Source organism: Mustela nigripes, chromosome 4 (assembly GCF_022355385.1).
Source record: "Mustela nigripes isolate SB6536 chromosome 4, MUSNIG.SB6536, whole genome shotgun sequence".
Taxonomy (NCBI): domain Eukaryota; kingdom Metazoa; phylum Chordata; class Mammalia; order Carnivora; family Mustelidae; genus Mustela; species Mustela nigripes.
In genome coordinates, this window is record NC_081560.1 from 12,130,805 (window position 1) to 12,152,183 (window position 21,379).

General features: G+C 43.9%; 1 protein-coding gene across 4 annotated transcripts in view; it reads right to left on the bottom strand.

Annotated features, from left to right (window-relative positions):
• The window catches only part of MGAM (maltase-glucoamylase), an 87,961-nt gene extending 75,396 nt beyond the window's left edge, over positions 1-12,565 (bottom strand). Inside the window, exon 1 of one of the 4 annotated variants that reach the window (XM_059396246.1) lies at positions 12,475-12,565. Coding sequence is in view for 2 of the 4 variants with exons in the window: in XM_059396245.1 (XP_059252228.1) it covers positions 11,549-11,566 (18 nt within the window). In the remaining 2 variants the exon portion in view is untranslated. Of the gene's footprint in view, positions 1-11,548; positions 11,763-12,474 lie in introns of those variants that run through there. The other 3 variants (XM_059396247.1, XM_059396245.1, XM_059396248.1) reach the window with 3 other exon arrangements.
• Positions 12,566-21,379: the final 8,814 nt, after the last annotated feature.

A 21,379-nucleotide genomic window follows, 5' to 3' on the forward strand; every position in this document is an offset into this window, starting at 1 on the left:
CTGACGTTGGAACGTTTCATGGCATCATTTATTTCCCTGATTCTGTTTTCGTGGCTTCTAAGCTGTTTGTTCCAGACTTCCTCCTGATCCTTTCTCTCTGTTTGTCCTCCAGATCACTAATTCTATCTTCTGTCTCAGTTACTCTAGCATTGAGAGAATTTAGATTAGATTGGAACTCATTGAGAGCATTGTGAAGCTCATCCCTGGTAGCTTTCAGCTCTTCCCTAATATTGAAAACAGGATCTCTGGTCATTTTCAGTTCGGCCCTAATCAATTCCGTTTGGTCACCCATGGCTTTCTCCAACCTAGCTATTGCTTGGATAATTGTTAGCCTGAATTCTCTTTCCGACATATTGTCTATGTTGATAGCCATTAGCTCTGTTGCAGAAGGTCCATCCTCTGTATTTTTCTTCTGTTGGACATTCCTCCTCCTAGTCATTTTGGTGAGAGATGGCTGAACGGGTGTAGCTAGGTGTATCGACTTTGGTGCAGTCAAGGTGCACCCTGGAATGCTTCTGAGCAATCAGGGTTCCCCACCCAAATGAGTGGAAAAAGAAAAGGAAAAGAAAAAAGAGAGAGAGGGAGAGAGACAGGAAAGAAAGGTGAGATAAAAGAGAAGGTTTAGCCCAAATGGGCCCCAAGGTAAGATTTATGAAGTATACAAACAGACACAGACAAACAAAAAGACTGATAAAAGTATATGACAAGAGAAAATATATATATATATTTGCATATATATATATATATATGCAAATAAAGGAAGAACCTCGTCAAAAAGAACCCTGAGGGTAAGATTTATATACTATCAGACACACACAAAACACAGAGATACTGGTGGAAGAAAAAGATGGGAGAGTGGTTGTAAATTCTCAGTGTGGGTGAGGAAGGTTGTTTTGATTCTTCCTGGATGTATCTTGATATCTTTGTTAAAGGACTCAACTTTCCTAAGATAAGGGGGGATTAAGAATTGGGTTTATCTATAGGGGTGGCATTGATTGGGGAAAGGGGATTACCTTGAAGTTTAACTCTATATGAATATTCGAAAATAAAAATTTAAAAAAGGAATAAACTAAACTAAACTAAAATTAAAAAGAAGAAATTTAAAAAATAGAAATTCAAAAGGAAAACACAGGTGTATGTATCAAAAAGTTCAGGTTAGAAGGTTATTATGGAATTTGATGTACTGGACATCTCACTGTGATGGTAAAGAGGTTAAAAAATTATCTATATAATAATAAAAAATTAACTGTATAAAAAAAATGAGCCAGAATAGTGGGATCGAATTAATGATAAAAATTGTCCTACGAAGTAGTGGTGGTTGTTCTCTTGTCATCTTTTTTTTTTTCCTTTCCCGGTTGGTTTTCTGGGGGAGGGGCCTGCCACGTGGGTTTTCAGTCCCTGAAGTTCTCTCAGCTAAATCCTCCTGCCCCCCTCAAGGGGGTGGGCTCTGAGGAAACTGGTTTTTTCAGGCTTTTGTTCTCTGGAGGTTTTTATATTTGTTCACTTTTGTTTTTCTCTCTCGCCTTGACCGCTTTTGATGGTTTTAAGTCAAAATTTGTGTCTTAAAGATTCATAGAATTCAAACCCTAAAAACATTATTCTTCATATTCAGAGGTCCGACATAAAGCAGGTCTTGAAATACCTTGTCATTAATAAGGAAGGATTAGGCAGTCACCCTCACTCATTGAACCTGCTCACACTGGGGGAAATTACAGGGAGAACTGTGCCCAGAGAGCAGCTGAAGTGCTCCACTGTCTAGATACGAATCACAGCAACATGCCAAATATTCAAATTTAAAAAAAAAAAAAAAAGGATACCACATTCCTAAGGGTGAATATGATGACCAACACAGAAATAGGACCTAAGAAAGGAAGAACTCACATCTGTTAAAGCAGGGACCACAGTGACTGGCAGTGTCACTTGGGCCTCTGAGCAGGTTCCCTTCATCTGACCAGACATACACAGACCATGTTTAAGGGATCAGGCACAATGAGGGATTCTGACTTCCACCTTCGGGGTTGTCTTTATGACCTCACTGCCTCTTAGGTAAAGGCACACTCTGTCTTTCATGTTTTGTGTGAGAATGTCCACCATTTTCTGTGAGAGTGTCCACCTACACAGAAAACAGCACTTCTTCAAAAGTGTAGAACTACACAGCGCGGTATTGTGATGCTGAAACGTGTCACCCAACAGGGAGTGAAGCTGACAAGTCACAATCAATACATCAACCAGCGTGGGAGAGAGAATTGTCTCTGGAAATATCTTGCACAGAAGAAGTAAACAAATCCATTTTCAAGTTGGGTGGTGTGACAGAATGATTTCTAAAATGAGTTTTCATCGATCTAACTAGCTTCTCGTATCCCCTTAAGTTGCAGCCGAATCTGGAATCAGACATAGTGAGAAGTGTCAAGTAAAAGATGGGCGGAGAGCAGAGCAGAACTGCCGCCATGAGTGGGGAGAGCAGAGCAGCAGAACTGCCGCCATGAGTGGGGCCATTGGTTTTGAGGCCTCACAAGCTTGTAATGGCTTCCATCATTTACAAGACTAAATGGTATCATCTACAGTCTGACTCTGAGTAGTAAGTATAGGTAATATTTTGGGGTTTCTCTAGGTCAGGTATTTTCCAGGCTGTCATCTTTATAATCATCTTTATAATCCTGAAATGCAGGTATCATTCACCTCTATTTTTTTTTAAAGATTTTATTTATTTATTGACAGAGAGAAATCACAAGTAGATGGAGAGGCAGGCAGAGAGAGAGAGGGAAGCAGGCTCCCTGCTGAGCAGAGAGCCCGATGTGGGACTCGATCCCAGGACCCTGAGATCATGACCTGAGCCGAAGGCAGCGGCTTAACCCACTGAGCCACCCAGGCGCCCCTCACCTCTATTTTACAAGCAGAAAACAGAGGTCAGAAAGATATAAAACTTATCAGCAATGACAAATAGTGGAGCTGAAATTCACTCCCAGTCTATGCTCCAAAGACAGGCTTCTCTACACAACCACAGCAAAGCCCACACCCTTCCCCAACACCACCTGCTCCCCTTATCAGAATCCTGCTTCTTCAGTTCAACAATATCTACTCCAGGACTTAAAATTAACCCTCTCTCCCCCTCTTGCTCCCAAACTCTCTATCTATATCTATATTTAACTCTGAGGAAAATGTGTCTTCCCCTCCTAAGTTTTAAGCAGCTAGATGCCAGTGCGTGAGAGTATTTCAACCCTCTCTGAGTGATCCCTCTCAACCTGAGATACAGCTTGAGATACTGACTTCCTTGTTCTGTGTGTAGGTGGGTTGGGCAGGGGCAGAAAGCTCAGGGCTGGGCCATTCTTCTGTTGAGAGTTGCTGCTTCTGCAAATCTAGATCCCTTTCATTTAGCCTAATGACACTACCACCATTTTCTTTGTTCTCTATCATGAGGAAAATGTGGGGAAAAACTCTACAATGCTTCAATGGATGCCCCTGGCAATGGTTATAAGTGAGTATTTGCTGATTTGGAAGCAAGACTGAGTGGAAACACCACCATGATATGCTCTGTGTCACAGATGCACTTCAGAGAACCTGGTCCTCTTTCCGAAGGGGTATGAGAGGGATGAAACAGGAAACGGTATGCCTTCATCCCAGCAATCTCACCTGTAACTACAGAAATCCAAGTGAGAAAAAGAAAAAAAAATGATATAAAAAATAATATAAATTAGAATGCAGTTGTTTTACAAAAGGATCCAAGTCATGATTTCTTTTCATCAACCGTTTTTGAAGTATGAAGGAGAGGAAATCAATATCTCTAGGGAGGGTTTTGATTTTTTTTTTTCCAGAATATATAGCCACTTCCCTCTCCATATGACCTTTGTAACTATATCTCATATGAATAACAGCCTTAATATGAGTTATAAACATAAAAGAAATAGTTGGAAATCACATCTTTATTAAAAAAACATATACTAGTAAATCCACTTTCTGGAAAACAGTGCTCTTCACCGCCCCTTTATTAAGCCCAACTATAGCTGAACACTGGTTCATATCCCTCTGCTACTCTGCCCTCCCATACTCCTAGCTCAAGGCTCAGTGGTCTCTCCGAACAGAACTGCCCCCAACTCCACAACAGACTCCTGAGAGATATTCTCTGCTCTGCTATGCCCAGCACTATGGTCATGTCTGTTTTTCTTTTTTCCATTTTGTCACAGACGCATTTCATTTGGTACATCTTTATAAGAACGTTAATGGAAGTTTGGAAAAGAAAACAGGTAAAGTCCTGTGATCCAGCTACCATCTTGAACCTTTTTGGGTAGGTTTCAAAAGTTCCCCAGATGACTTCAATATTCAATTCCCTCTACTCCTATTTGAAAACCGTCTGGGGGATTTTGAACTCATCAGTGGATTTAATAATACTCCATGGCATTATCCTATAGGATGGGAGTGGAGTGGCAGGTATAAATTGAGGACAGTGAAAAATGGGACAAACATTAAGTAGGAGACAGTAACAACTAAAAACCAAATAACATTTTTGGAAGGAGCAGTAGGGGATGGTGGCCCCTTGTGAAATTATCAAGAAGTCCATCAAACACCACTCCCAGCACCTCCAGCACGTCAACACACCTTCTGTACTCCCAGCTCATTTGTGGTCAAGTTAAGTTTTTTCCTAAGGCTATCTCCCAAAAAGTTTATCTACTTCCATAAGTTTGCAAAACCCCTTTTCTCTCTCAAATTGTGAGTTCCCAATGTATAAAAATTAGGCCTGCTTCTTCCTTTTTATTTCCTTCCGAAGTATGTACTTGTATAATCTGCATAATCAATACTTATTGATTGATAGTATTTTACTCCCTGGATGATCACTGTGCTAAAATTTTCATTAGTAATTTCCTGCTTCATCTTACCCCCCCCCCAACAAGTTCTCCTTCTCAGAACAGAGAGCCTTGCTTAATAGGGGGGAAAAAATTAAAAAAAAAAGACCTGCACTTGACTCCTTATCCTATCATTTCTTGCTGTGGTAGCCAAAAGAATTTTCCTAATACTCATGAGTCTTGGTTTTCTTATCTGTAAAAATGAAACTAACAATATCTATTATATTACCCATCATCACCTTCTTATTGTGAAAATCAAATAAAAACACAATTTTTTAAAGATTTATTTATTTACTTGAGAGACAGAGCACACACACACAGAAGCAAGTGGCTAAAGGGGCTGAGGGAGAGGAAAAGGGAGAGAAGCCGCCTTCCAGCTGAGTGCAGAGACCAACACGGGGCTCAGTCTCAGGACCCCAAGATCATGATCTGAGCTGACATCAGACTCAGACGCTCAACCAACTGAGCCACCCAGGCGCCCCTCAAATAAAAATACTTTAAATTACAAAGCATTACATGCCATGTTTTCATTTGCCTTAAAAAAGATAGCCGTGGGGCGCCTGGGTGGCTCAGTGGGTTAAGCCGCTGCCTTCGGATCAGGTCATGATCTCAGCGTCCTGGGATCGAGTCCCGCATCGGGCTCTCTGCTCAGCAGAGAGCCTGCTTGCCTCTCTCTCTCTCTCTCTCTCTCTCTCTGCCTGCCTCTCTGTCTACTTGTAATCTCTCTCTGTCAAATAAATAAATAAAATCTTTAAAAAAAATAAAAAAAGATAGCCGTGGGTACTGAGTAAGAAGCAGCATGTCCCTAAGAACCATATCCAACCCACTTTCAGAGACTGGGGCACCGTTCAGTGTTTCATGAGGTGGTAGATGCACATTCCTGACTGCTGCCCCTTTGAACCTTTTCTGATCTACCCTCCAATCTGCTGAGTGTTGCCCCTGTGAACATTTTCTGATCTACCCTGCAGTCTGTTGAGTGCTTTACAGCCATATGTTAGGTGAGTCGCAAATTACCTGAGACGCAGGTGCAGAAAGGCAGGAAGAAACAGTGGGAGCCAGAGCTGGAGCTTGCCCATTCAAGACCCACTTTTTGCCCCAGCATCCACTGCTCCTCTCCCAGGCTGCCTTGTAAATCACACCAGCTTTTCTCAAAAGGCACATCCCCACCCATCTTCCCTCAGGCCCTAATTTAAAGCTCCCAGCTTGGGAATCTTAAACTTACTGTTTGATACAGCCTTGGAGCCTTGCTCTCCACCCAATCATTGTGTCCTCATGCAAGCTCCATATTCTTCTCAGTCCTTCACCCAAAGATGAAATGACAAGAGGATCTGCTTCCTACACACTAATGAGAAATTGCTCTTTGTCAACATAATACCCTTCTTTTTTTTTTTTTTTTAAGATATATGTATTAAGAGAGAGAAACAGAGAGGGAGGGAGGGCAGAAAATCTCAGGCAGACCCCACGTTGAGTGAGGAACCCCAGACACAGGGCTCCATCCCATGACCCTGAGATCATGACCTAAACCGAAATCAAGCATCAGATGCTCAGGGAGCCTTGGTGGTTCAGATGCTTAAGCATCTGCCTTTGACTCGGGTCATGATCCCAAGGGCCTGGGATGGAGCCCATATCAGGCTTCCTGCTCAGTGCAGAGCCTGCTTATCCCTCTCCCTCTGCCTGTGCTCTCTGACTCTCTCTACCTCTCTGTCAAATCAATAAAATCTTAAAAGAAAACAAAAATACTCAGACACTCAACTAACCGAGTCACCCAGGTGCCCTGACATAAGGCTCTCTTACTTTGTGAAAGGAAATGTGGCTCTACCTCTCCCTACAAGGATCCTCTTGTTGGTTTTTTTTTTTTTTTAACATGTTCTTTCTTTTTTTCTTAATTTTATTTTATTTTTTCAGTATTCCAAGATTCATTATTTATGCACCATACCCAGTGCTCTATGCAATACCCACCCTCCTTTTTTTTTTTTTTTAAGATTTTATTTATTTATCTGTCAGAGTGAGCACAGGCAGACAGAGTGGCAGGCAGAGGCAGATAGAGAAGCAGGCTCCCGCTGAGCAAGGAGCTCAAGATCCCAAGACACCGGGATCATGACCTGAGCTGAAGGCAGTGGCCCAGCCAACTGAGCCACCCAGGCGTCCCAACACCCTCCTTAATACCCACCACCAGGCTCACCAATCCTCCTCCCCTCCAAAACCCCACACCAGTTAGAATAGCCAAAATTAACAGGACAGGAAATAAATATTGGAGAGGATGTGGAGAAAGGGGAACCCCCTTCGTTTTTCTAAAATACCTTACCGAACTCCAATCTGTCCTGTCCCTAATACTTCACTCCCAAAGGCTTGATAAAGTATCCCATAATATTAATCTTATATCTAAAATTCCATAAAGATTAAGAACCTCCCATGCCTGATAGAATGAAGTTAGCTAATGAGGTAAAAAGTGATCTCATGCTCACTGGCAAGGACAGGAGTTACCAGAGTGGTCATGTCTAAGTCGTCATGTTTCCTTCTCTTTCACTGTTGCTAGTAATTATGAGATAAGAGATTGTTTGTTTTAAATTTCTCCAATGTTTATAAAAACACACTGTGTGAGCGACTATGAAATAAAAGGTACCCACACTTTGTTCCCACAGTCAAATGTAAACACCATATGCTTAATGAAGAGTTGGCCAAAACCATTAAAACTTTGTATGCTCTCAATCTGGAATTCCATTTATAGAGATTTAGCCCACAAATATGTTTGCACGTGGATGTACAGATAAAGGTTTTTCATTGTGGCATGACGTGAAATGTACACAACAGCAAAACACTGAGAATAGTGTAAATATCCAGAGAGAGGACTGAGTAAAATGTGCAATAAAATAAAATTCATTATTACTCAAAATTATGATGTGGTGGTTTACAAAAAAAGTCCACAAATCTTTTGATGCTCCCCCAACCAGAGGTGGACAAGTGACCCAACCCTCCCTTCTTGAGAGTAGGCTGGACTCGGGGACTCACTTCCAACAATAGAATATGCTGGAGCATGACCCCCAAAATGAGGTCATAAAAGGCAGGACAACTTCTTCCTTTCTTTGCTCTTGGATCACTTCCTTGCTCTTTTTCTTGGTTCCCTTCGTGGAGAAGCCAGCTGCCATGTCCTAGCAATACTCCAGCAGGCCTATGGAAAGGACCAAAAACCTGCGAGTAACTAGGCCTTTAGCCAACAGCCAGGTGAGGGCACCACCTCAGAAGTGGGTCCTCCAGCACCAGTCGAGTCTTCACATGACTCCAGCCCCTCGCAACATCTTGGTTGTGAGGTCAGGAGAGACCCTGATGCAGTATCACCTAGCTCAGCTGCTCCAGCATTTCTAATGTATAAAAACTGTGACCTAAAAAATAGCTATTGTTTCAAGCTGTGAATAGTCAGGGTAATCTGTTATGCATTAAGAGATAATTAATACATGTGGGTAAATTAGACTTCTGAATGTCATTTGCATTTTAAAAAATCTTTTGCCTCTTATCAAAGTCTTTTGTTTCATTTATTCAGATATAGTTACCTGCTCTCTGGAAAAATATCAATTATTTCCTAGCTATAGAAGAGAAACATTTCCATAACCCTTAAGAAAAAACAAAAACAAAACCTCTCATCACAGGGATCTTGATGGTGAAACCTACAGTCTCATTTCAGAATGCAACTTAGGAAGACAAAATCAGGAAAGATGGCAAAAAGAAAATATAAACAATTTCAATTGCTTTTAAAAGAAAAAACATTTTTGGGCGCCTGGGTGGCTCAGTGGGTTAAGCCTCTGCCTTCAGCTCAGGTCGTGATCTCAGGGTCCTGGGATCAAGTCCCTCGTGGGGCTCTCTGCTCAGCAGGGAGCCTGCTTCCCCACCCCCTTCTCTCTTTCTGTGCCTGCCTCTCTGCCTACTTGTGATGGCTCTCTGTCAAATAAATAAATAAAATCTTAAAAAAAAAATTTTAACAAACTGCTACTTTGAATATTCTATTTCATATGATAAAAATTGTGCCATCTGATAATAATACTAAAAATGCTTAATGATGAGTGAGTGAATATGCTAAGAGGTTACATAATTTGTTGCATACAGTCCTCATGACAACCCAACGTGACTTACTGCTACAACCTCACTTTCAGATGAGGAAATTAAAATTTCAGCAAGGTCAAAAAAACTTGCCTAGTGTCACATAGCTGATAAGAAGAAAAGCCACAATTTCTTCACCTGGCCTCTGGACTCCGTAGCCAAAACTTTCAACCATGACTCTCTATTCTAAGTTATTATGTCCCATTTTGCACAGCAGCTTAGGCTTTTCGTGAGACTGTGGTTTTATCAGACAGTATCTAGGTCATTAACCAAGTACTCAGAACGTGCATGTACACAGCTAAGCACTTAGCTGCTTTATTTCCAGGAGTCCTCACAACCACCCTGTGAGGAGGGACTGTTACTACCTCCCTTCCACAAACAGTTAAGTGGGCCCAACTGAAGCTGGGGTGCCCACGGTCCAGAGCTCAGAGCCAAGTTTCCAACTGGGCACTGGGAATCCAAACTCAGTTTCCACACTGTGATGTAGAAACTTCTCTACTTATGAATAATTAAAACTGCTAAATGAAGACGAGGTAGGATGTATGGGAGATGCCTGTGTCCTTCCAGAGACAACCATAGGGCTTGAAGGCTTCTGGAAAGAAGGGGAAACAAATATTCAGCAACAGTTTAGTCCCCACGGCCCCTGGGGGATTCAAAAGTACTTCGATAGGCATCTGTAGACGTCAGCTCATTTTCAGTTTATGGGCCACAGGACTGTGTTAAATTCTCTGAGACCAAGGGGAGTGAGCTGCCAAGCAGACTTTCCGTGTTTATTCATCATCCAGTTATCAGGGCTCTGTCTTTGGGCAGAGTAATGAATAAACTGTATAAACTGTAATCAGTTTATTTATTACTCATCATTTATTACTCATCAATTATGAATTAAGCTCCCACAATGTGCCAAGCGCTCTTCCAGGAGCTGGTTCTACAACAAACGAAACATAAAAATTCTTACCCTCGTGGGACTTCTATCCTTGTTGTTAGAAAAAAGACACAATAAACAAAATAAGTACATATATATGGCAAGTACTATGGGAAAAAAAATAAAATGGGGTGGGGGGGTGAGGCATGTGGGGATGAGGGGAGCACTTTCAATTAGACTGGTCAGAGCAAAGCTCGCTTGGAAGGTTCAAATCATTTCTGTACATAAACTGTGCTGACTCCAACAGTATTCATATACATTAAAATGGTTACATGAATAGTTGCCAAAGGGCATTTTCCTGGTACTGTTACAACTGTTTAGGCAAAGTAGATAGGTAAATCAGGTAGCACCCCAAACTATTGAAATAGCTATCTGAATTAATCTGGAAAAACTGGATAACCAATTGTCATATTTTCTAAATACAATGTATTTGCATAGGATCATATGATCAGTGCCTGACTTGTGTATGAAGATCTAAGACTTTCTTCTAAAAATCCTTTGATAACACAAGGCAAGAGAACTAGTGAGAAGAAAGAGTTAGTTTCACAGAGATGGGGAATAACTTGCAAAAAGGAGCCCAGCAAGTCATGGCTACTCCTCAGAAATCCTGGGCCAAACTTCTCGGGGTAGTTCATGGTCTCCCAGCTCCCGTCTAACCCTTCCAGGCCTCGCTTCCCCCCCTGAACCACAAAGGGATCATCTCTAGAAGACAGCTGCGGACGACTGTGACCCCAAACCAGGGCTATCTTCCTCATCACCTTATCACTTTGTTGATCAGCCTCAGCAAAAGCTTATCTTCCTCATCCCCTTCTGCAGCTCACTCCCAAAAACTTGAAATGGGAAAATTTCTTCTTCTGAGTCCATCTACTCATGAGTATTCCATGCTTATGGAGCAGTTGGTCAAGTAACTTTATCAGCTCATTGAAACGCATTTGTGAGGGAATGGCTCACAACAAAAAATCACAGACATTGTGTGTAAGTGTGAGGGGAAATCCTGATGAGCTATCTTGAAACTGGAGTCCAGGATGGTGCTGCTGCCCCTCGGAACAATTTGTTACTTAAACTGTTAACCCCTGGAGGATTTTACTAGTTACCAAGCACATTTAGATATGGCCTTCAGAAATACATATACTGGCAACAGGTCTTTGGGGAGAAGGACGGTGTACGACCGTGAAGCTGGGCAGCTGGGGATGCCCGGCTCGCTCAGGGCGGATCGCCGCCTGCTTCAGGGAAGCCGAGCACCCGGGACGCCCGGTCAGCCCAGGGTGGCACGAAAACCGCCGCCCGCTTCTCTTATCCCTGATCACTCGTTCCTCTTCCCCAAAGCGCCCGTTGTTAGTTAGAGGAGTCCTTTGAATGTGCTTGTTTAACTATAAACTTTTTCCTTGCTTGCTTGCCTTCAGGACCTGCCTAACGTTTGACCTTCATCAGTCCTTCTGTTGCCTATTGTTTTCTATCCAATAAAAGGGAGACTGTGGAGTTGCTCCTGGCAGCCGTCCTTTTCGAGTGCTGTCCCCTGCTCCCAGTCTCTTGCAGCTGACTTGTTTGTGCCTAATTCTTCTCTCGTCGCCGACTGGAAGCGGCGGGATAGACTGTCCTTCCACTTCACCTGGTCCCCAATCCACTTTGGCCCAGCACGACAGACCAAAGACCCCTTCCCTCTCGCTCCCTGCCTGCCCAGCACACAGGTACTCACCGTTACGCAACATGACATCAGAGCAATAACCAGCTTGGAGAGCAGGAGGTCCCTTTAGAACAGGAAAGCCACCATTTGGACCCTTGAGCCTATCCTAGTGAGACCATGGCATTGATCCTGGCCTCCTCCTCTTTCCCCAACAGAAACTTCTCCTTCCCACCTCAGTGCCAGGAAATGCCCATTTGTATCTAGCTAGACTTGAGCAACAACTAGCGAGAACCCAGCTTTCCTTAAGTTTTACCAGAGAGGGGCCAGCCACAAGCCACCGCCTCCCCCCTCCCCTGGGCACTTCTGTGCTATTTCACGCATGACCCCCGGTCCAGGTCCTGCACCTTTCCCTGTTCCCAGACTCCACCTGAAAGCTCTCCGATGCCCCCACGGCCCCCAGCACCCAACACGTGCACACACCTGAGACTCTTTCCTAGAATAATTCTTTATTTGCTCACTAAGGTACCCAGTTCTTGGAGCTAGTAATAGATTTCTCAATTTCCTGATCATGATAGATGTTCTAGTTACCCTCCTGCTATCACAATCCCTTGTCCTTTCAGAGGGAACGTCCCCATGGGTTCTACTCTAACCCTACTCTGCCTTGCGCCTCCCACCTCTCCTCTGGATCACAAAGAATTGCTACCCTGATATCAACGCTTTCATCATCCTCTCCCTCACACACACACACACACACAAAGGTTTAGCTACAGCAGGGCTTATAGACCCATCCTTGAGTGCATGCACACACACACACACACACATACACACACACGAGTTGAATCTTGTTTGCTGTGTGTTTTCGTATCATTATGTGTGCTGTTGTTTAGTTTTGTGTTTGACCAATTACAGGGATGTCCTAACGGAGATCGGCATCCGCCCACACACCCTTGCGCACACACATCCACAGCCGTAAACGGACACATGGTTTACAAACATACCTCACCGTTTCCTGCCGCGGTTCCTGCTCTCACTGGAGGTACTAGGAAGCAAAGCGAGGAAAACAGTCCGCAGAGCGCAGTGACAGCTCTGGCAAGCCTTTGCCGTGTTAAGGTTAATGGGTTTCAAATGCTAATGACTGCCCTGATTTCATCCTCCAGATCATATCTCCTAGTTAATTAGTAATCATGGTCTTCTGGGAACATCCCTAAGAACCTGGAGTAAGAGGTGATCATCCTGACCCCCACTGACCCCTCCAGGTGCTGAATGCACTTTCAGCAGTGATCACACTCAGGTGCCTAGCAAAGGAACACAGACGGACTCAACATGTAGATGATTAAGAGCAAAAAATAAACCATCCCAGACTCCCGTTTGACATTTACTAGCACAACCTGCTGGCTTGTGTTTAAAGGAAATGATTCTGAAAATGTTTTCAGAGCAGTTTTCTTCTTTCTTTGTCTCTAGGAGAGCTGTCCCCAAGCATTTTTGTGTGTGGCAGGGGGGAGACCCTTTGGCAGTCTTGCACTTCCTACGGACCTCTCCTAGAATTACATTTTTAAATGAATGAGACAAAATACTATGGATACAAAAGACTCTGAAACTAATAATACATTACATGTTAATTAATTGAATTTAAATAAAAATTTTTAAAAATTTTAAAAAGAATACAGAGGAAACTAATTCCAATGAATTATTTACTAGAATATTTTTAATTGCAATATAGTAATGCATGTTTTTCTTTAGTGATGTATTAGCTAACAGATCTAGCAATAGGTCTAACAGCTACTACAATCTCAAAGTAGTAATAAATGGAAATAGTATCTTGAGTTTCTCTTCAAAATATGATACAAATGAAACTATGGCTTCTCTTGGAACCAAATTCATAGGTACTTCTAACACTCCTGAGGTTTGTGATCTCACTTTATACTTAAAAGACAGGCCACGGGGCAGCTGGGTGGCTCCATGGGTTGAAGCCTCTGCCTTCGGCTCAGGTCATGATCCCAGGGTGCTGGGATCAAGCCCCGCATCAGGCTCTCTGCTCAGCGGGGAGCCTGCTTCCTCCTCTCTCTCTCTCTCTCTGCCTATTTGTGATCTGTCTGTTAAATAAATAAACAAATAAAAGAGGCCACATTTCAGCTGGATTTATGCAAAGAAAAATACATATATATTGTCCCCTGCAAGTTCACTGGCTTTCTGCCTTTCGTGTCTACTTGGGAGCCATGGAGACTGTTCATCCAGTAACGTGATGACGACACCTCCTCCTCCCTATTCCTTAGACATCACCCTTACTTAGACTTTCATGACCCCCGTCCTTGCTTCCAATCCCTGAAAACATAACACTAACCCCTTCCTAAACACAAGTCAGTTCAGCACGTAGGTATATGTGTGATATAAGCAAGTGTTGTTGGAAGAGCAACAGCAGCAACATTTACGGCACGGTTCTTGTGCATTAGGCTAAATGACTCACATGCATGATTCCACTTTCTTCTCATCGCTGCACTGTGAGGCAGCAGCTGTCACTCCAGTTTCACAGACTAGAAACCCTAGACACAAACAGCAACTTGCCTGAATGAAGTTCTGTAATTAGGAAGAGTGAAACCAGAATGCAAACTTGGTCAGTGTGGTCAAACCTGCACTTGGACATGAATGTGAGCAGTGCTTCCATAACCTTACAGCCAAGAGAAGGTAGAAGTCCAGGGACTGCCATACAGAAGACAAGACGGCACTGACTAAGGCAAAGACCACAACTGGGAGGGACAAGAAAGAAACCGAAGGCATGGATAGATGGGAATGAACAGGGAAGAAGGAAAGACATTTTGAGCCGAGGGATCAGCCTACACAAGCCTCAGAGGTTAGAGAGAATGGGACCCGTCTTAGAAACTGCAGTGAAAAGAGAGAGACGGGGAAGACGGTTGTGGGAAAGCCAGGGACACTATTGGCAGAGCACACTGGAGTCCCCTCGTGGAGTCCCACTCTAGCCTGTTACCAACAGGGAACCATCACAGACAAGAAACTGCCCAGAGCAGTCATAAGTGTGAAATCCATTTCTGAGCTCTCTGCCCAGGACTCAAAATGCTGGCTTATCTGTCCCTTTACTACCTTAGTCAGGATATTTGGTCTCCCCGCAGCTCCATGCAGAGCAAGCACCTCTCAGTAGGGAATTCTGGACGCTCTACAAGTGGCCTGTCCATTGGAGTGGCACACTGGAGGCCACCCTGAGATCTCCAGGGTCATGCCCTAAAGATCAAGAGAGCAGTGAGTCACCTCGCCAGTACTGATGAGAACATCTGCTGACCTGCCCTAAACAACGCTTCATTCTGGCTTCCATTCTAGACCCCAAAATAGTCACAGCCTGTTCTTCAGGATAAATCTCAAGCTCTTCTTTCTCCTTAAAGCCACTTTACCATTCTTGATCCTACCATGCCAATATTTTTTTTTCATCATTCACCAAAAAGCTTAGCCCACTGCTGTTTCTGCATATTTGGTGCAGATTCCACCAGAAATGTCTCTGTCCTCTGTCTTCCTACATGAACCTCGCTCATTGCAAAGCCAAGTTTAAACTCACTTCGCCATGAAATTTCTCTAACTCGATTCATGTGGATGCTTCCCCTTTTCTCAGCTACTAAAGCAACAATACTTTCAAGAAGATAGGGTTCCACTAGATGTATATACCCCAAAGAGTTCCGAGCAGTGCTAGCCACTCATCAAAGTCCCTGCTGGCTGAGTTCCCTCAGAGGCTCCAGCAGAGCCAGACCCAGGTGAGGAGCCCCTTCTAACCGCTGAGCTGAGAGGAGCTGGCTGAGCACCGGCTCAGAGGAGGCTGACTCCAGCCTCCTAGCACCAAACGCATTGTCATATTTTCACTGATGGGAAGAAAATTCTATAGAACAGAAAATACACACCTGCTTGCACTTTACTGGCAGTAGACTAGGGGTGGATAAGATAATGCTGACAGTGTCCCTGTAGCCTATTAATCTGTAACAGTTGAAAACAATGTTGGAGAGTGAAATAAGTCAAGCAGAGAGAGTCAATTATCATATGGTTTCACTTATTTGTGGAGCACAACAAATAGCATGGAGGACAAGGGGAGATGGAGAGGAGAAGGGAGTTGAGGGAAATTGGAAGGGGAGGTGAACCATGAGAGACTATGGACTCTGAAAAACAATCTGAGGGTTTTGAAGGGGCGGGGGGTGGGAGGTTGGGGGAACCAGGTGGTGGTGGGTATTGGAGAGGGCACGGATTGCATGGACCAAAAACAATGAATACTGTTACGCTGAAAAAATAACAAATAAAAAAATTAAAGAAAAAAAAGAAAAGTCATCTCTTGGAGATGTGTTTTCATGCAAAATCTTCAGATGGTGGTTTAATGACCCCCATCTGGTGTCACAGAAAGAATCCAACTAGCCTGTCCTTGAATATCAGTTTCTGTTTACTTGCTACAGACTTGGGAAGTCATTTAAACTTTCTCAAGTTAGTTGCCTTTTCTATAAATTAAAGATGATGATGTGCACATCAGAATATTATTTTGAGCTTGAGCCACGATGGTAAATGACTGACATCCAGGGTCAGTTTTCCAGTCTCTCCCTAAGTGGTCTTTTCTGAAAATAAAGTCAAGTAAAACCCAGCAAGCAGTGGCACTGGTCTAGATCCTAATAGAACTCTTCCTTCAGTTCATCAACCACCAGGAAGAGCCTCACGGGGCGGGGGACGGAAGCAGTGGGCTCTCTCCTCCACGGACCACTGACAGACAACAGAGACCAGTGCACGTCTGCCACACCAAACTGGTTCCCCAGTCCAGTGGGGGAAAGCCAGTCCTGGCTCAGAGTTTTGTTCTGCAAGACGATCCCCACCCCTGCACGCACACAAGCGCACACGCACTCCGAGGCGCTCACACTCACAGGCTACATGCCATCTCCACCCTTCCTATCACAAGTCACCTCTCGTGCTCACCACAACCCACAAACTTTAAGTTGTACCTCCTTCTTATTGCAGCTGAGTTGGTTTTCCTTCTTTTGTTCCAAGTATCAGCTCTTGGCGAGGCTACCTGGAAAGGAGAAAGAGGAGTTGTGTGGGGTAGGAGTAATTTCTCTGCCCAGAAGGGTTCAGAGGAAAGGTGGTGGGGAGTATGGGCAACCCGTACTGAGCATTACAGCATTTCCTTCCCTTGGGAAATATCTATTAGTCAGCAGTCGGCTCCTGGCGGGCGTCCTTCCTACCTCTTACCCCTGCAGACAGAAACACGGGCACACACAGGTGTGGGTCCAGGGAGAGAGTTGTCGAGAATAATACATTACCTAGTGTTCACGTGTCAGTCATAAAGCATCAATTGTACCATCCTTGTAGCTCTCAGAGCACTTTAACCTGTACTATTTCTTTAATTGCATGTCATAAAGCAGGTATTTTATCCCCATGTAAAAATGAGGAAACAAACCAAGAAAGATGACTTGCAAAAGGTCCCTTGAATTGTGGCAGAGTGGAGCTCACAGACATTTCAATAGAGCATTCTGGATGTTCACGGAGTCTGAAGTCGGTAAATAATTCAGTAAATACAGAATTTCTCTTCCAGACGAAATAGTCATTCATTCAGTCGGCCAATTCCAAATTCACTCTCTACCATGTCTCCCAAAGTGGACACTCTCAGATCCCATCAGTTACCAACCTCTACCACTCTCACCTTACAGCTAGCCCCTTCTCTTTCAGCCCACATCTGGAACTAGAGAGTCCCATGGGCTCCCCCACAGCTTTCCTGCCCGTGCCTGGAGAACACCTGCCCACTCCTATAAGGGAGTCCAGCAAAGCCCTGACCGATGGGTCCCAGCCGACTGAGCCCATCTCATTCCCTCTGATTCTCTCTCCCAGAGATTAGGATCTGAGACACCGAGTCTGAATCACATTGCACTGGGCGCTGTGTCTGTGTGGTCATGTCATGTTCCTGGGAGAGAAAAATTAAAGTTTTGCTGAACATGCTTGTTTACTGAGATGAGGAGAGAAAAGGCACGTAGGAAGTAGCAGAAATGAGAGACTGCTCAGATCCAAAGAAGGAACAGCAGAGACTCGCTGCCAGTATTTTTCCTGTTTCTGTGAAGACCAAGGTGCAACTGAATGTCATCTGATCCTCTGGCACCTCCACCAAGATACTCTCCCTACTATCACCACCACCACCTCTTCTACTACGAACCAGCGCCACCGCCGCCACCACCATCATCCTTTCTTCCAGATAGTTTCTGTGCATTTCCATGCCTGGCAACCAGTCTCTGCTACCACAGGCTCTTAGTTTTCTCCCTTTGTTCAAAGTAAGTATCTTCACCAAAAATCTCTAAACACTCCCCTCGAACATATCCTCCTGCTGGGTTTTGCTGGTTTTTACAACCACTTGTAATAATCGTGGGACCTTCAAATCCCCACAGAGTCTCTCTGGATCGTTTGGCATTCCCATAGAAGTGTACTTTTAAGATCGGGATATATGTAACCCAGGGTTATGTGGTGACCTGCTGAGAGGAACACCACACATTTTCTGGGAAATTCCATTTTAGTCTAAGATCATTGGAGAAGGAGTAATTGGGATCAATATTTTGAATGATGAAAAATGTGACGGCATAAAGTAATAGCATGCAAATTTACATGATACTTTTCAACATGAAATATGAAGTTTTACAGAAATTTTCACCTGTGATGAGATGCTAGTGAATGTGCTTCCCCCTTGGCCTCCATCCCAGGACAAAACAAGTGAAAAGAATGCCACAGGAAACATAACAAATAGCATGGAGGACATGGGAGTTAGAGAGAAGGGAGTTGGGGGAAAGTGGAAGGGGAGGTGAATCATGAGAGACTATGGACTCTGAAAAACAATCTGAGGATTTTGAAGGGGCGGGGGGTGGGAAGTCGGGGTACCAGGAGGTGGGTATTATAGAGGGCACGGATTGCATGGAGCACTGAGTGTGGTGCAAAAATAATGAATACTGTTATGCTGAAAATAAAAAATAAATTAAAAAAAAAAGGCACTGACAATACCTTAGAGCCATGCACAGACTCTCTCTCTCACCACTGCCCTCTCTCTGGTGCAGCCTCTCTCCCTATGTGCTTCCCTCTCCATTCCGCTCTTTGGGAATCAGCATGTCCACAGGATCTCCCTGTCTCGGCTGGATATGAACCCTCATGGGTTCCATCCATGTTGCCCATTGTTGTCCTACTTTATTGTGTCAGAGAAACTGAACAGGACTGGTTCTCATCTAATGTCTTACAGCTCTATCTGGCTTTTACTGAAAACCTCCTCTTTCTTAATTCATTTTAGTGGACAAAATGAAGCCTAAGAAGGGGCCCAGAGATCCCTCTAAAGGAATCCCTTTCCACAGCTCCCTGCTGAAGGAAGTGATCTTATCCTTGAGTCGCCAGATCCCATGCCTTCACCAGGGATAAGCCCCTAATCCCAAGACAGCAAGTCCTTATTTCGACCAGCCTCTTACGAAGAAGCTTGCTGTGTGTTCACAAGACAACTTAGATTCTCTGAGTGTGAGACACAGAGAGAATTTGCAGCAGGATCAGTTAGTAGAAAGAGTAAAATGTACAGAGAGAGAATCCAAAATAAGAGCTGTAGTGAGACAATCTTGAACTTCCTCTCTCTATACCAGTACCACTCTTCCCACATCCTTTTGGCAATCGAGAGTGGACAAAATGGGCTTTAAAATGCAGGAAGTGGAGACATCCTTCCTTTGATCTCTTCTCTTGCACTTCCTGTTCGCTGCCTCTCTCTGACAAACACACCTAGACAGAGGCCGGGCTGCCCTTGCCTCCGTTCCACTTCCGTGCTTAGACAGGAAAATAGATTCCCAGGGCCCTTCTTGTGGGCAAGAGTAATGGTGGCCCACGCCTTTTGACTTAAAACCATAAGGAGATGACCGTTCTCACGGAAGGAGAACCTGGAGCAGAGTAGTTGCTGGTGTGGCTCTAAGTATTCAAAAAATTCAGGGTGAGGCCTTTGCAATCCTCTTGGCTTTTCCCTCATGCTCAGAGCTCCAACTGTAACATTAACGTGCCGGCACAGAAGGAAAAAAAGGCAACAAGCGTCTCTAAAATAGTCTACTTAATAACGTCTCCGTGTGTTCCAAATGCTGCTCCTATCTATATGAAAGATAGGAATGCAGTTTATTTTTAGATGGAGTATTGACAACCCAATATCACAGGGGTTCTGCTGGTAATGAAGAGTGTAGGTAATTAGCAATATCCACCATGAGCAGAGCAGCAAGTTGGATATGCGGACGTTGCCTATGTCAACTGTGCGCTCCAAATCAACTTGTACTATACAAATCTCTGCCTTCAGACTCTTCAGGTGCTGGTCTAGCTTTTAATAAACCAATATATACCCTACACCCCCATTCTACTGCTGTTCTCATGTAATAGGGGTGACTGGCAGAGCTGGGATTGGGAGCTCTTGGCTATGTGCCATCTGAAAGTATTAACAAGTCTTATCTTCTTTTTTCGGGGGGGGTGTATTTTATTTTTTTTTTATTAAGTTCTGTTAGCCACACACAGTACATCATTAATTTTTGATATAGTGTTCCATGATTCACTGTTTGTGTATAACAGCCAGTGATCCATGCCATATGTCCCCTCCTTAATACTTCTTCTTTTTTTTAATATTTTATTTTTACTTATTTGTCAAAGAGAGAGCACACAGGCAGGCAGAGTGGCAGGCAGAGGCAGAGGGAGAAGCGGGCTTCCTGCACAGCAGGGAGCCCGATGTGGGACTCGATCCCAGGACACCAGGATCATGACCCAAGCCAAAGGCAGCCTCCCAACCGACTGAGCCACCCAGGCGCCCCAATACTTGTAATGACAGTCTGAATCTCACTATGTATGAGCCGTCAAGTGAATGGCAATTAAGTCTTCCTGCTAAGATGATGTGGATTCTGAGTAGAGTTCAGTTCATTCCCCAGATTGAGGTGTTGCTACTGCTGGGATCCTGGAAATCCCTAATGCCCTTTTATCTCAGGGGTTAAATGTTAGTGTACGTTCTAGTTCCATCCATGTTGTCGCAAATGGCAAGATTTCATTTCTTTTGATGGCTGCATAGTATTCCATTGTGTATATATACCACAACTTCTTGATCCCTTCATCTGTTGATGGACATCTAGGTTCTTTCCATAGTTTGGCTATTGTGGACATTGCTGCTATAAACATTCGGGTGCATGTGCCCCTTTGGATCACTACATTTGTATCTTTAGGGTAAATACCCAATAGTGCAATCGCTGGGTCATAGGGCAGTTCTATTTTCAACATTTTGAGGAACCTCCATGCTGTTTTCCAGAGTGGCTACACCAGTTTGCATTCCCACCAACAGTGTAGGAGGGTTCCCCTTTCTCCTCGCATCCTCGCCAGCATCTGTCATTTCCTGACTTGTTTATTTTAGCCATTCTGACTGGTGTGAGGTGATATCTCATTGTGGTTTTGATTTGTATTTCCCTGATGCCGAGTGATATGGAGCACTTTTTCATGTGTCTGTTGGCCATCTGGATGTCTTCTTTGCAGAAATGTCTGTTCATGTCCTCTGCCCATTTCTTGATTGGATTATTTGTTCTTTGGGTGTTGAGTTTGCTAAGTTGCTTAGTGAAATAAGTCAAGCAGAGAAAGACAACTATCATATGATCTCCCTGATATGAGGAAGTGGTGATGCAACATGGGGGCTTAAGTGGGTAGGAGAAGAATAAATGAAACAAGATGGGATTGGGAGGGAGACAAACCATAAGTGACTCTTAATCTCACAAAACAAACTGAGGGTTGCTGGGGGGAGGGGGTTTGGGAGAAGGGGGTGGGATTATGGACATTGGGGAGGGTATGTGCTTTGGTGAGTGCTGTGAAGTGTGTAAACCTGGTGATTCACAGACCTGTACCCCTGGGGATAAAAATATA